The 15864-nt window shown below is 35.3% G+C and overlaps 1 protein-coding gene and 1 pseudogene across 1 annotated transcript; one reads left to right on the top strand and one right to left on the bottom strand.

The window, feature by feature from the left end:
* Positions 1-2265: 2265 nt before the first annotated feature.
* Positions 2266-4152, bottom strand: LOC114736343 (UDP-glycosyltransferase 71K2-like). The gene has a single exon (XM_028924133.1). The coding sequence runs from the start codon at positions 4078-4080 to the stop codon at positions 2677-2679; it is 1404 nt and encodes a 467-aa protein (XP_028779966.1). The 5' UTR covers positions 4081-4152; the 3' UTR covers positions 2266-2676.
* A 4334-nt stretch (positions 4153-8486) lies between these two features.
* On the top strand, positions 8487-14451 carry LOC114736329 (UDP-glycosyltransferase 71K1-like; annotated as a pseudogene).
* The last annotated feature ends 1413 nt before the right edge of the window (positions 14452-15864 follow it).

Here is a 15864-nt window from a genome sequence, read left to right as displayed (position 1 = left end):
CAGAAATACCAGTCTCCAATCTCAACTTGTGTTCCATCACCTTTAATTTCATGGTATGACTCATGAGTTTAATCCCTCTGTAACTAGCATAGTTCTGAATATCCCTTTTATTGTTGTAAATAGGTACTAAAGTACTTTTCCTCCAATTATCAGGCATTTTCCTGGAGTGCAAAATCTCATTGAATAACTTAGTAAGCCACAGCACCCCACCTTCACCCAAGCATTTTCAAACTTCAATAGGAATACCATCAGGTTCAACTACTTTATTATTTTCCATTTTCTTGAAAGCTTCCTTAACTTCACCAACTCGAATTCTTCGATAAAAAGCAAAATTATGTTCTTCTTCTACAGTTGTCAAATCTTCAAGCTCATAAGTCGATCCTTCACTCCCATAATTAAATAGCTTATAAAAGTAGGCTTCCTAACGATCCTTAATATCACCTTCAGTAACCAAAACTTTACCTTCTTCGTTCTTTATACATCTTACTTGGTCCAAATCTTTTGTTTTTCTTTCTTTATTCTTTGCGATCTTGTAGATCTTGCGTTCCCCAGCTTTAGTCCCTAGATCCTTATAGAACTCCTCAAAAGCTTTAGTATGAGCTTCTCCCACTGCTCTCCTAGTCTCTTTCTTAGTTACACAGTACCTTTCCTAATTTTAAGCATTATTACACAAATGTAACGCTTTAAAACACTATCGTTTATGCCTAATTTTCTCTTGCATGTTCTTGTTCCACCATCACGTCTCTTTATCTCGCCAACCTCGACCTTTCGATTCACCCAAGATTGCTTTGGCAACCTTTTGGACCTTTTTAGTCATTTCTATCTACATAAGATTAGCATTTCCTTGGAACTCCCAAACCCCTTCATTTAAAAACGTCCTTTTGAAAATCTCTCACTTCTCTCCCTTTAACTGCGACCATTTGACTCTTAGGGTTAACACTTGTTGCCGCTTTTGTTTTATAAATTTGATACGCACATCAAGGACCAGTACTCTATGTTGTGCTGTCACTCCATCTCCAGGAATCACTTTACAATTTGTGTAGAGTTTTCTATCAGGATTCCTTACCAGGAAGAAATCAATCTGCGACCTATGGGTTCTACTCTTATAAGTGATTAAATGCTCATTCCGCTTCTTAAAACAAGTGTTAACAATCTTGAGGTTGTACGTGAGAGAGAAATCAATAATAGCTTGCCCTTCATTATTACGCACTCTAAAATCCATACCACTGCGAGCCCCAGCATATTGTCCCACATCTTTACCAACATGTTCATTAAGATCACTGCCAATAAAAATCTTTTCTATGATTGGTGTACTTTGAATCAAATCCTCCATATCCGTCCAAAATTTCTTCTTAAAATGATCTTCCGCTCTTACTTGAGGTGCATAAACACTAATCACATTGATAGTATCCCTCCCCACAATTATTCTTAAAGAAATGATTCTGTCTTCTATCCTTTTGACTTCTACCACATTCTGTTTCCATTCATTATCAATGATAATAACAGCTCCATTCCTTGTGCCTACCTTTCCCGTATACCAAAGTTTAAATCTATTAGTAAATTCGAAGGCCTTCTTTCCAACGTATTTAGTTTCTTGTAGGCACAAAATATTAATCTTTCTTTTGCCCATTACTTCCACCACCTCCCTTGATTTACCATACAGTGTCCTAACATTCCAAGTGCTAAACCTGATCTTGCTTTCATAAACTAACTTTTTTAGCTTCCTACGTCCATAAGAGTACGGTAGCCCTTGCTCATTTAATACTACATTCGGGCAACAATGTAGTAGCTCTTGCTCACTTCTCACTGTACTCGAGCCATACAACACGTCACTTCCTAGCAACAACCAAACAGTAACACAATTTCTTTGTTGATCCATGTCATAAAAGATTCGACAGAGTTTTACATTGGCTGTTGAGGGCCTAACACAACCCTCCTCCTTTACCCGGGCTTGAGACCGGCTATGTAGGTGGAGTTACTTAACAATATTCACACCAATAAATTTAGAAAAAGATAATTGTTTCATAGATTTTATAAAATGACTTATAAATAGGGATGAAGGTAATACTTAACAATGACAAATAAATAATATGGCATTTAACATATGTATAAAAAATGGGAAAATGATATTAATGATTGAACATGGGTTCTGCATCCGAAGTCCAAGGATTAGAACCACTCTCAAATATTTTTGCTTCCAATGCCCCATTCAATGGCCATTTACAAAGAAGCTGCGGGCAGGAATACTAAAGGAACAAAGCATCATATCAGAAAATTGTTCAATCTAATAACAAACAAGGATTATATTTCATTACTTCACAATGATATACAAAAATTAACATGCTGCCGCAACTCTTGAACACGTGATACTTAAGAAGACTACCAAAACCAAGACAGACAAAATCCAAAGTACAAATTGCATAGTCATATAATGCCGCTTTCCAATTTGAAAGGCAACTCATTTACGGATTCTTAATGATATGAGCAAGCTGTTCTTTAGCTGGATCTATATCATGGAGGAACCAGAAACTGCTAAAATCTTGAAACTTGACCTCTGTCTCTGATATATGATTCTGCTGGTTTCATGCCTGGTGTGTCTTTTATATCAAGAAAGCTTGTGTCTCTTGTATCAAGAAAGCAGCAATTTCATCTGTGAAATACAACCAAGAGCGTCCATCAGCTGCTATTTCTACAAATGAAATCCTCAATAAGCCTCCCTGTAGAAATGAATGATGATCCACCACTTGAGACAGCTTTCCTGGCCTTCTCTTTCATCTCTTGGACCTTCTTATGCACCTCGCTATCTCTATCCATCAACTGTGTTATTCCTCTCTCTATCTCATCTGCCAGAACAAGATCACCATCACTCCTGTAATCCAGTCTCATCTCGACCGCTAATCCGAATTCCTTCACCATTCTGAATGCATTTAGCTGTTGTTCTGCATATATAGGCCATGTCAAAATTGGTACTCCAAACCACAAGCTCTCCATTATTGAGTTCCACCCGCAATGAGATACAAACCCAACAATGGATTTGTGTGCTAGAACCTCAACCTGTGGTGCCCACCCACATATCATTCCATTGTCATGCGTTGATTCTAAGAAACCTTCTGTTAAGGTTCTGTCTGCATTGTCTTTAGTTGGTGGCGAACGCATAGCCCACAAGAATCTAACCCCACTATTCTTAAGTCCTTTTGCCAACTCTCTTGTTTGAGATGGACTTAAGCTTCCCATGCTACCAAAACAAAGAAACACAACGGAGGAAGGTGGTTGATCATCAAGCCATTTCATTATCTTTTCATGCTGAGCCTGATCCAAATTGGGGTTAGGTTGACCCTTGAGCTCAATCACAGGACCAACAGTATAAACTGGAGGGACTTTCTCGTCTTTAAGTATATCATCAATGGCATACTGCTCCAATTCTGAGAAGCTATTTACAACAATCCCCTTTGTCTCTGTGAAATTCTGAGCTAGCTTATAATAAGCAAAGTATCCCCCATCTTTACTAAAAAGAGCATTAGGGAAAACCTTAGGAGGAACTGGATTGGAGAAACCTGGAATCAACAAGTCAGGACCAGAATCGCTGAACTCACCATCTATTTGGCGTTTCTGAAGGGAAAGCACAGTACCCAAAAATCCTGCATTTGTAGTCAGAAACAAATAAGAAGGAAGACCCAATTCCTTTCCCACATCAACCATGGACATACAGAAGAAATCAAGGACCAATCCAACAACTAGGTTTGAATCAGCCGTACGTAAGATGTTCTGTATAGTGGATTTGACGTGGGGTATAAGGCTTTCCATGAAGACATAGATGAAGTATTCTGGAGACTTCAGAAGCTCTGGTGAAGGTGGGTCTACTTCAGGAAGATCAACGAGCCGGATTCGAGGTTGGGAGGCCAACACTGATTTGATATATGAATCTGAAAAGGGAGTGAATGGGAACTTAATGCAGAGGACTGTGAAGGAAATGCGAGAATCATGATCGATTATGCGCTTTGCGAACTCAAGAGCCGAAACCAAGTGACCAATTCCTGGCGAGGGAATGAAGATGAGCTCTGAGTTCTTCATGTCAGCCATTTTTCTTTAGGCTTACTGGGTTTGTGAACCGTGAAAGAAGAAGGATTCCCACATCGCGCCAAGGCCCGCTTTTTTACCCCCTTCTACGTATGGCTAGTAATGTGATTTAGCATTGTTTTGACGCAGGCGGTCCATAATACTTTCTATTATCTTTTAATAATAATTTTTAGATAAAGATTTATAATTGGCTAGCTGGAAAATCATGTTTATATTTTATTGTTCATATGTAATTATTTATATTATATATAATTAATTTATTATTTATTTTATTAATTTAACATCGATTTAAAGATTTTTTTTACATTCGAAAAAGTATTTTATTCTATTTTAAAATTAATGCACTAATTGTAATTTAAAATGCGATATCGCATAGGTATTTTCAATATTCGTATATAAATACAAAATCTTATCTCAATAAAAATTTTGGAAGTAATTTATAAGGACAAGAAATGCGAACAAGTCCAAAGTCAAGGCCAATTTTTTTAATAAAAAATTATTTTAAAAAATAAAAGAAGAAAGAAAGATTCCCAAGGACAAGTGGATTTCAATGTCAATATAATGCCATCAAGTTAGGTCAAGTGTCTCTTGATGCTTGGCTGTAAAGGAACGCAGGACTACATTATTTTCAATTTATTTATTTATTTTTCAAAAAAATTATGGTGCCAGACAATAGCATATATTAATTAATTGATTCTATTATACTTTAAGCCTTCCAGAAGAGAAGCAAACTCACCGATTAAATAAGTGAGCATATAGTGTTATATATATATATATATATATATATGACTTGTGATGTGTTAGAGAAACTTTCTGCAAATGCCTAATGAGAACATATAATATGCAAAAGTCTCTCTACTTGAATATCCCGGAGACTCTATTTATTGGCTACATTAATTTAGAGATTGAGGTTATGTTCAATATGGCGCTAGAAATAACTTATAAACACATTTTATGTAAATTGAAATAAAATTTTTTTAACATACTTATTTTGTATTCTATAAATCATGATTGAAAAGTTATTTATAAGTTATTTTAAATAGTTTCGAAATTTGGAGGAAGTTTTAAATGATTCTAGAGTTGAAGTCTTTGTAGGTTATTGCAAAGGCAGAAGTCTAGAGGAATTCTTACTCTATGCATGCTTGGTTATTTGGGAATGATTGCATCTTGGCTTTTAGGTTGATTTTCTTGAAACAAGAGTACTTTATAGCAGCTTATGGTAATACCGTTTTCGCAATAAAAGGATTGAGTTCGATCTGTTTGGATGTCCCTCCAAACCATGGTTTGGGGAAGAAACCAGCCAAACAGGGGCAGAAAATGTGAAACCATGGTTTTGAACCCCAAAACCATGGTTTCGGTAGAAGTGGTTTGAAGTTGCTTCTGACTCAAATTTTCCAGACATTGGTGTGGGCCTAACAGCATATGACAAAGCAGCCCACATAATTGATGTCTCACTCTTCATTTCATACTCGTTTCTTCGCTATTTAATCTTATAATTTATAAATATATATATACATATTAATTATTTATTAGTTATATTATCTTATATATTATTAATTATGTTAGTAAAAATTATTTTATTAACAATTTTATTTCTTCAAATCAAAATATATTATAAAATCTATCCCTTATATAATTATCATATTAATTTATGTCCTTTTTAATAATTTGTACATGTAAAAAGTGCTTCTGGTAACAACTATCCAAACACTCTCACTTCTCAGAATCATTTTTTCATAAAATTTATTCTTTCCAGAATCTATTTTCTCTAGAATCTATTCTCCAGAAACTATTCTTCAAACCATGGTTTGGTTTCATCCAAACACGCCCTAAGCATGTCTATGAACAATCAACTCCTCTTCCTACTATCTTATTCTTTGGTCTAAAGATAATTGACCATTACAATAATGTCAATCTTTGGAGCATAGGATTAAATTTACCTCGTTTTGTGGATTTTGTTGTTTATTTGGTTTGGTTTTTGATGCATTGCTTTATGGTTTTTTTAATACAATATTTGGTCTTTATAGTTTATTTTTATTTTCGTTTTATTTTCAATAATTTCAAACAATATATTTTAATCTCTTAAGAAACAAAATAGTTCAAATTTTTATTAAAGTGTAGAGATTAACGTTTTGAGGGATTAAAACTTGTTGTTTGAAACTATAGGGACTGAAATTAGAATAAAGACAAATTATAAGGACCTGTATTAATATTTTTTTATTAAACTTTTGTGGCTGTGTTTCATGGACTCGTGTGGGTCTTTTTAATGGTAATCTAATATAATGTCATTGTGGCCCAAAAAAAAAAAGGCAAATAAATTGAATCAGCTCATGAATGTGTTAGGCTATAATTTTTTCAATAAAAAGAAATTGAGAATAATGTCGTCATGACAGCAAGCATCAAGACAGTCAACCTAATTTGATACCATTGACATCGGAGATCCAGTTGTTTTCGAGGAATATTTTTTTAAAACAATTTTTTTATTGGAAAAGAATAATTTGGGGTTTGATTTTAGTTGACATTATCTTGTCCTTATTATAAATTATTTCAAAATTTATATTAAGATAAGATTTTATAATTATACACAAATATTGAAAATATTTTAAATTACGCTCATACATTATGTTAAAGTATACTTTTAGTCATTTAATTTTATATAAGGTTTTATTTTTATTTTTTAACTTTAAAAAAATATGTTTTTAATCCTTTAATCCTAAAACTGTTAGCAAAAAAAATCTTGAGCGTTGATAAAACATTTTTTAAATGCTAACCTAGTAAGTTTAATTTTTAAAACAACTATAATTGTTAAAACAAGCATTACTTAAAACTTGCAATTTTAGAATTAAATAATTAAAGATATTTTTTTTTAAAATTAAGAGGCCAAATTAAAATCTTATCTAAAGTAAAAAAAAAAAACTAAATGTATATATTAATGTTATGATATTTGAACTCTCACCACTTGGTTAAGAGACCAAGTGAGATAACTATTAAGTCACACTGCGTGGTTATTGAATCCCACCCTTAGGTGTGAAAAGCATTTCATGGCCAGCCATTTACCTTTAAAATGCAAATATATATATATATATATTGAAAAGGATGAAAAGATAATAAAATAAACACTATATGAATCACATGTATGAATCACATGTATAATTGTATTTTCTTACAGCTATGAGAGTTAATATCATTATTAGTTCTTATAGTTTAATCAAATTTTGATTTTGATTCTTATAATTTCAAATCTTTTGGTTTTGCTCCCTATAATTTCATAATTTTTTGGTTTGAGTTAAACAAACGGTTCCCATACTTTTAATGAGTTTTTGTTTTAATTTTTATACTTAGTTAATTTTGTTTTAATTTTGAAAATTTTATCTCAAAAAATAATAAACATGATTTTCCAAATTTTAAATTTTATTTAAAATTTATGATTGAATATATAAAGTAGAAAAATATTCCCCTGGCTATTTAAAAGGGATTTTTTTGTCCTAAATAATATATAAGTATTAACCAACTCATTAGTTACTATTAACTTCACCCTTGTTAATAATCAAGGTTTAGTGTTACGTGAGAATTAGTTAAAAAGGGAGTAAACCAATAGAGTACCTGCATCAAAACCAATGTTTTAAAAGCCGGACCGGAAGTCGAACCGGAAAGATCAACGGGTCATGGTTCAATCGGTCGGATCGGTCGGACCGTTCAGTCAGACCGGTGACGCAATAATTAATTTAAAAAAATATTATATACATATAATTAGTATATATGAAAAATATCAAATTATTAAATAATTTAGAAATGCATTTAAATAATATAAAATTATAATAAAATCATTGAAAATGGACTAAAACCTTATATATTTAATTTTATGTATGTTTAAAATATTTAATGATATTACAAATTATCAATTCATTCAAATCAAAATATTTTTTTAAAAGATAGATCAAATATCGAAACAAAAAGACTAGCAACTCACGATTTTAACACCACAATATATGAAATTTTCAATGAAATAATATTATATGGTTATAACTAGTCTAAAAATATATTAGGATATTTAAGGGGATCAATTTTTTTTATTTTTCTTCTATTTTTTTAAAATTTTTTAGTATTTTTCAGTCAGACTAAAAAACCGTCCGGTTTTCTGAAAACCGTTCCGGTTCCCGGTCCAACTCCGATTTCCGGCTTAATAACGGCTCAACTCCGGTCCAATCCGGCTCAACTATGTGAACGGTTTTTTGGTCCAAACCGAGCCGTTAACGAGTCCGGGTGACGGTTCAACCGGTCCGACCGTCCGGTCCGGTCCGGTTCTTTAATCATTGATCAAAACAATCAAAAATTAATTTATTACCAAACATACGTGCAAGAAAACGGTCATTTGAGAATCATTCTTTCATGCATAGTCGACAAAGAAAATGGCTGACATGAAGAACTCAGAGCTCATCTTCATCCCCTCGCCGGGGATTGGCCACTTGGTTTCGGCTCTTGAGTTCGCAAAGCGCGTAATCGATTACGATTCTCGCATTTCCTTCACAATCCTCTGCATTAAGTTCCCATTCACTGCTTTTTCTAATTCATACATCAAATCAGTGTTGGCCTCCCAACCTCGAATCCGACTAATTGATCTTCCTGAAGTAGACCCTCCTCCACCAGAGCCTCTGAAACCTCCAGTGTATTTAATTTATGTCTTCACGGAAAGACTTATACCCCACGTCAAATCCACCATAGAGAACATCTTACGTACGGCTGATTCAAACCCAGTTGTTGGATTGGTCCTTGATTTGTTCTGTATGTCCATGGTTGACGTGGGAAAGGAATTGGGTCTTCTTATTTGTTTCTGACCACAAATGCAGGATTTTTGGGTACTATGCTTTCCCTTCAGAAACGCCAAATTGATGATGAATTCAAGGATTCTGGTCCTGAGTTGTTGATCCCAGGTTTCTCCAATCTAGTTCCTCCTAAGGTTTTGCCTAATTCTCTTTTTAGTAAAGAAAGGGGATATTTTGCTTATTATAAGCTAGCTCAGAATTTCACAGAGACAAATTAAAGGGGATTGTCTGATGGTTTTTTTATGGGGGAATGAACACTGGAAAAAAAAAGACACAGAGAGATGCAAGGCCTACGAGAGTGAAACTGTAGAGAAGCAAAACTGATTATATTCTCCAAATTCTGATGCGTACAATACTGAATTTATAACATATTCAGTTACAGCAAATTGAAATAAATGATAATTAAAAAACAGAGGAAAATAACCACTAACATCATGGATTCCTATTTTATCGGTGCCCACTTCTTACTCCTCAAGCTTCGGCAGATATTTCTGTAACTAACTTTTGAATCAGTCTTCCAATACTCCCCCTTGATTCAAAGTCGCACACACCAAGCAGATTTCTGAGATACATGTGTCTTTTACCAGATAGTGCCTTAGTGAAGATATCTGACACTTGACTTTCAGTGTTGCAAAACTTCAGGACAATTTCTCCCTTGGCCACTAATTCCCTAATAAAATGATGCCTTAGCTCTATATGCTTTGTTCTTCCGTGAAATGCTGGATTTTTTGCCATGATAATAGTTGATTTATTATCACAATAGAGCTTAGTTCCTTCAAGTTGCTTCTGTTGTGCATCTTCTAGTACTCTTCTAAGCCAAATACATTGACAAGCTGCTGCAGTAGCTGCAATGTACTCAGCCTCTGCCGTTGACAGTGCAACAGTGGCTTGTTTCTTGGACATCCATGTGATTGCTCCTGTCCCCAAGCCAAATACATTACCAGAAGTACTTTTTCGGTCATCTAGAGAGCTTGCCCAGTCACTATCAGTGAACCCAACCAGTTTGAATTGATCTGAATGAGTGTACCAGATTCCATAATTCAATGTACCAGCAATGTACCTTAGAATTCTCTTAGCTGCACCATAATGCTTCATTGAAGGATTACTCATATACCTTGACACTGCACCTACCGAAAATGAGATATCTGGCCTTGTGTGTGTCAGGTATATCAAACCCCCAACCAGACTTCTATATTGGTTTGGATTTGCTTTTGGAGCTCCATCATCTTCTTGTAACTTCTGCTTAACATTCATGGGAGTAACCTTTTTCTTGCAATCTGACATGCTAAACCGTTTCAACAAATCAGCAGCATATTTCTTTTGGCACACAAAAATTCCAGCTTCATCTTGCACAATTTCTAACCCCAAATAGTAATGCAGCAAGCCTAGATCAGTCATCTCAAACTTGCTCATCATATTGGCTTTAAATTCTTCTAACAGTGAAGTACTTGAGCTCATATATATTATATCATCAACATACAAACAGACTATAATGAAATCTGATGTACCTTGCCTTTTGACATACAGCGTAGGCTCATTTTCACTTCTGAAAAATTTGTTCTGCTGGAAATAAGCATCAACTTTGCTGTACCATGCTCGGGGGGCTTGTTTTAAGCCATAGAGAGCCTTCTTCAGCTTGTAGACTTTCTCTTCTTCTCCCTGAATCACAAAACCTTCTGGTTGCTCTACATAAACATCTTCTTCTAGTTCTCCATTCAGAAACGCTGACTTGACATCAAGTTGATATACTTTCCATTTGAGCTGAGCTGCCACTGCTAGAAGTAATCTAACAGTTTCGAATCGTGCCACCGGTGAAAATGTCTCCTCATAGTCTATCCCTTGTTGTTGAGAGTAACCTTTTGCCACTAGCCGTGCTTTATGCTTCTGAATACTTCCATCAGCATTAAGCTTTGTCTTGAAGATCCATTTTAAGCCTACAACATTTTTTTCTTCTGGCAAATCAATCAACTCCCATGTTGCATTTTTTTCTATGGCATTGAGCTCTTCTCTCATAGCTTTCTGCCATAATTCTCTTTCAGCAGCTTCATCATATGTTGTAGGGTCTGGTGCCATTAATGCAAACTGATCATTTTCATATATCTCCCTCAATGATCTGAATTTTCTGGGTGGCGTCTCATCAGAAGACTCACTGGCAGAACTTGAGCTCCTTCTTGATGGTGTTGTTGCTGGACTACTGACTGGAGTAGGTGCATTGACTGAAGTAGAAATTGTTTCCTCCATTAATGGCATTTGCATTTGATTTTTGTTGCTATCTGAGCTATTCTCACTCCAATTCCAGCCTGCATCTTCATTAAACAACACATTTCTACTAATAACAATCTTCTCAGCTATAGGGTCATACAACTTATATGCCTTAGACTCAGTACAGTAGCCAATAAAAATACATTTTCGTGATTTCCCATCAAGTTTATGACGACTTTGGGAATTTACAAAGACATATGCAATACACCCAAATATTCTTAAATGGCTTACAGTAGGTTTTCTCCCTTTCCATGCTTCATAGGGAGTGCTATCTTGTACTGCTTTTGTTGGGGAGAGATTCAGCAAGTACACGGCTGTAGCTACAGCTTCTGCCCAAAAGGTGTTTGGCAACCCTTTCTCTTTTAGCAAGCACCTCGCCATTTCCACCACTGTTCTATTTTTACGTTCTGCTACACCGTTTTGTTCTGGTGTGTAAGGTGCTGTGAGCTCATGCTTTATGCCATTTTCTTCACAAAATCGGTTGAAATCTGATGAGGTAAACTCTCCTCCTCTGTCTGTACGAAGTACTTTGATATTTGCATCACTCTGCTTTTCAACCATTGCCTTAAATTTCCTAAACATCCCAAATGTTTCTGATTTGGATTTTAGGAAATATACCCAATTCATCCTGCTGAAATCATCAATAAAGAGCAAAAAATAATAACTCCCACCTAAGGATTTAGTATCCATAGGGCCACACAGATCTGAATGAACAAGCTCTAGACATTTTGTTGCTCTCCATGCCTTTGCTACAGGAAATGACTTCCTTGATTGCTTACCATAAGCACAATTCTCACATATATTAATTGCAGAAATTTTTGGCAAGCCATAAACCATACCTCTTTTCTCGAGAAGTTGCAGCCCATTGATGTTTAGGTGGCCATAGCGTGAATGCCACACCTCAGAAACGTGTTTCTCACCAGCCACTAGAGCATAACCTTGCATAGCTTTAACATCAAATGGGAACATTCTGTTTTTGGTCATTGGTATCCTTGCAATTACTTGATTAGTTGCCTTGTGTGTTATAACACATTCTCTATTGTCAAATAAAACTGAATATCCACTCTCCATTATCTGCCCTACGCTCAGCAGATTGTGTGCTAAATTATTAACAAGCTGAACATTCTCCAAGAGCTTAGTTTTACCTGGAGTAGTGTTGATTGCTACTGTTCCTTTTCCTTCAACTCTCATCTCCTTGTCATCACCCAGCTTCACTGTCTTCTTTTGGGTTTCATCTAGATCAGTGAAGAAAGACTTCTTCCCTGTCATGTGATTTGAGCAGCCACTGTCCACAAACCAAACTTCACCTTCTGCATTTGGTTGATCAGCATATGCCATGAACAGCTTGTCTTCACTATCAGCTGCTTCTGCAAAATTTGCCTGTTTGTCTTTGAACCAGCACTCAGCTTTCATGTGCCCATATTTCTTGCAATTATGGCACTGAATATTCCTTTTATCTTTGTAATCAGATCTGCCTCCACCTCTGCCACGGTTGGAATTCTTCCCTCTAAATCCTCCTCTGCCTCTTCCTCTACCAGCACGATTTTCAGTTTCTCCCTTTGCTTGAAAAGCTTTCTCTTCTGTCATCTCTCCTTTTCTGTTAATTCTTGCTTCATGAGACTGCAAAGAACCCATCAGCTCATCAAATGTATAAGCTGATAAATCCTTTGATTCTTCAATGGCTGCAACTACATGATCAAATTTAGGAGGTAAACTTCTCAATACATGTGTTACCACTGTTTTTTCTGACACCTCTTCTCCAAATGATCGCATCTGGTTCACAACTGCTGCTATCTTTGTCATAAAGTCCTGCACAACCTCTTCACTCTTCATGCGCAGGTTCTGAAATTCACGATGGAGAGTTTGCAACTTTACTCTTACCACCGTAGAAGAGCCATGGAATGCAACCCGCAAGGTTGACCATGCTTCCTTTGCTGTTTTAGTAGCTGCAATCTTGGAGAAGATGGAATCATCCATTGCCTGCTGAATAAAAAACAGTGCCTTTGAGTCCTTCTTCTTGTTTTCTCTGACTCTGGCCTCCTCTTCATTCTCATCATATCCATTTTCCACCAAATCCCACAGCTCTTGGGATTTAAACAGAGTTCTCATTTTAATGCTCCAGAACTCATAATTTTCTCCTTTGAAAATGGGCATGGAAGGTTGAGAAATACTCACTGCACCATTGTTACTGACTGCCATCACGCCCTACTCAGACCGACTCAGCTCTGATACCAAACTGATGGTTCTTTTATGGGGGAATGAACACTGGAAAAAAAAAGACACAGAGAGATGCAAGGCCTACGAGAGTGAAACTGTAGAGAAGCAAAACTGATTATTTCTCCAAATTCTGATGCGTACAATACTGAATTTATAACATATTCAGTTACAGCAAATTGAAATAAATGATAATTAAAAAACAGAGGAAAATAACCACTAACATCATGGATTCCTATTTTATCGGTGCCCACTTCTTACTCCTCAAGCTTCGGCAGATATTTCTGTAACTAACTTTTGAATCAGTCTTCCAATAGTAAATAGCTTCTCAGAATTGGAGCAGTATGCCATTGATGATATACTTAAAGACGAGAAAGTCCCTCCAATTTATACTGTTGGACCTTTGATTGAGCTAAAGGGTCAGCCTAACTCAAATTTGGATCAGGCTCAGCATGAAAAGACAATGAAATGGCTTGATGATCAACCACCTTCCTCCGTTGTGTTTCTTTGTTTCGGTAGCATGGGAATCTTAAGTCCATCTCAAACAAGAGAATTAGCAGAAGGACTTAAGAATAGTGGGGTTAGATTCTTGTGGGCTATGCGCTCACCTCCAACAAAAGACCATGCAGACAGAACCTTAACAGAAGGTTTCTTAGAATCAACGCATGACAATGGAATGATATGCGGGTGGGCACCACAGGTTGGGGTTCTGGCACACAAATCCATTGTTGGGTTTGTATCTCACTGTGGGTGGAACTCAATATTGGAGAGCTTGTGGTTTGGAGTACCAATTTTGAGATGGCCTATATATGCAGAACAACAGCTAAATGCATTCAGAATGGTGAGGGAATTTGGATTAGCGGTGGAATTGATACTGGATTACAGGAGTGATGGTGATCTTGTTCTGGCAGATGAGATAGAGAGAGGAATAACACAGTTGACGGATAGAGATAGCGAGGTGCGTAAGAAGGTACAAGAGATGAAAGAGAAGGCCAGGAAAGCTGTCTCAAGTGGTGGATCATCATTCATTTCTACAGGGAGACTTATTGAGGATATCATTGATAGAAATATATAGCAGCTGATGGAGGCTCTTGGTTGTATTTCACAGATGAAATTGCTGCTTCAATTTAGCAGTTTGTGGTTCCTCTATTATATATGTGCAGCTCCGGAGCAGCATAATTATTACTCATATCATAAGAATTTATAAACGAATTGCCTTTCAAATAGGAAAGTCTGCACTATACTCCTCTGATCTTAAAAATAAAACCTATTTTATAATATAAATTACACTATAAAATGAGTCTAATATTTAGAACCGGAAGAGTAACTGTGCAAGTTAATGTTTGTGTATCCTTGTGAAAAAAATTTAATGAAATATAATCCTTGATGGGAATGACCAACTTTCTGATATGATGCTTTGTTTAAATTGAATTACTGCCTGTGGCTTCTCATTTAATGGGTACCGAAGAGGGACATGGTTTCTTTCCATGCTTCAGACATGAACTCGCAACCTGTGTTTCATTCAGTAAAGGCATCTTTAGTTTGATGCAAGTTATCTAAGTCAAGGGGTTCATTAACAGCAAGGGATTCTTGGGAAATCCTAGGAAATCTCGAACATTGTGCAATGAAAATGCTCCAAGTCGAATAATTTTAAGGGAAAATTTTAATTCAGCATCACTGTAGCCTGTAGGTAATTTATATCAGTTAACTTCTAAAACATTTCAAAACTTCAGTCAATCTCCTAGAATCAAAATGAAACTAAAATTTAAGCATAAAATTACAATAACACACCTTTTTAAACAATTTTTTTTTCTAACTTATTATAAGTTTTGCAATATTTATATTTCTTGTGAATAGTTGAATTTAGGTTGTGAATGGCTAAATTTTTGTTGTAAATCAATGAATTGCATTTGTTCATTTATATTCAAACACTTACATTTGGGGCTATAAATTCCTTTATGTTTCTTGTGAATTTCTAAATTTGGGTTGTAAATCTATGAATTTTTGTTATAAATCCTTGAAATCTCATTTACTCATTCACATCTAAATACTTTGCATTTGGGGTTATAAATTTCATTACGTTACTCGTATATCATCAATTTTTGTTGTAAATTGTTGAATTTCACATGTTCATTTACATTTAGACATTTGCATTTATTTTGTTTATATATTTTTCTTTGCATCATATGACTAAATAGTTTGATTTACTTTTGATGTGCTAATGAATAATGAATTCAAAATCCACCTGAGCACCTTATTTTTAAAAAAATTCTCTGACTACTGGAGCTCTAACCATTAGCTATAGCCACCTAAGTGTCAGTGGTCGAAGCTTAGGTAACAATTAATTTTTTTAAAAAAAGAGGAGAATTATTGTAACTTTATCCTTAAATTTGAATTTCATTTTGGTCCTAGGGTTTACCTGAAGTTTTGAAATGTTTTGAAGGTTGACTAATATTAATTATACATAGTGGCCCTAAATTGAAATTTT

This window comes from Neltuma alba, unplaced genomic scaffold (genome assembly GCF_004799145.2).
Source record: "Neltuma alba isolate B1F8T4 unplaced genomic scaffold, ASM479914v2 tig00013328_pilon, whole genome shotgun sequence".
In the NCBI taxonomy this organism is placed as follows: domain Eukaryota; kingdom Viridiplantae; phylum Streptophyta; class Magnoliopsida; order Fabales; family Fabaceae; genus Neltuma; species Neltuma alba.
Note: the sequence above shows the minus strand (reverse complement) of the source record. Positions and strands in the feature narration are given on the sequence as shown.

What these genes read in the sequence shown, in the direction of transcription:
- LOC114736343 (XM_028924133.1), bottom strand. Translation starts at nt 4,080, where the DNA reads ATGGCTGACATGAAGAACTCAGAGCTCATCTTCATTCCCTCGCCAGGA.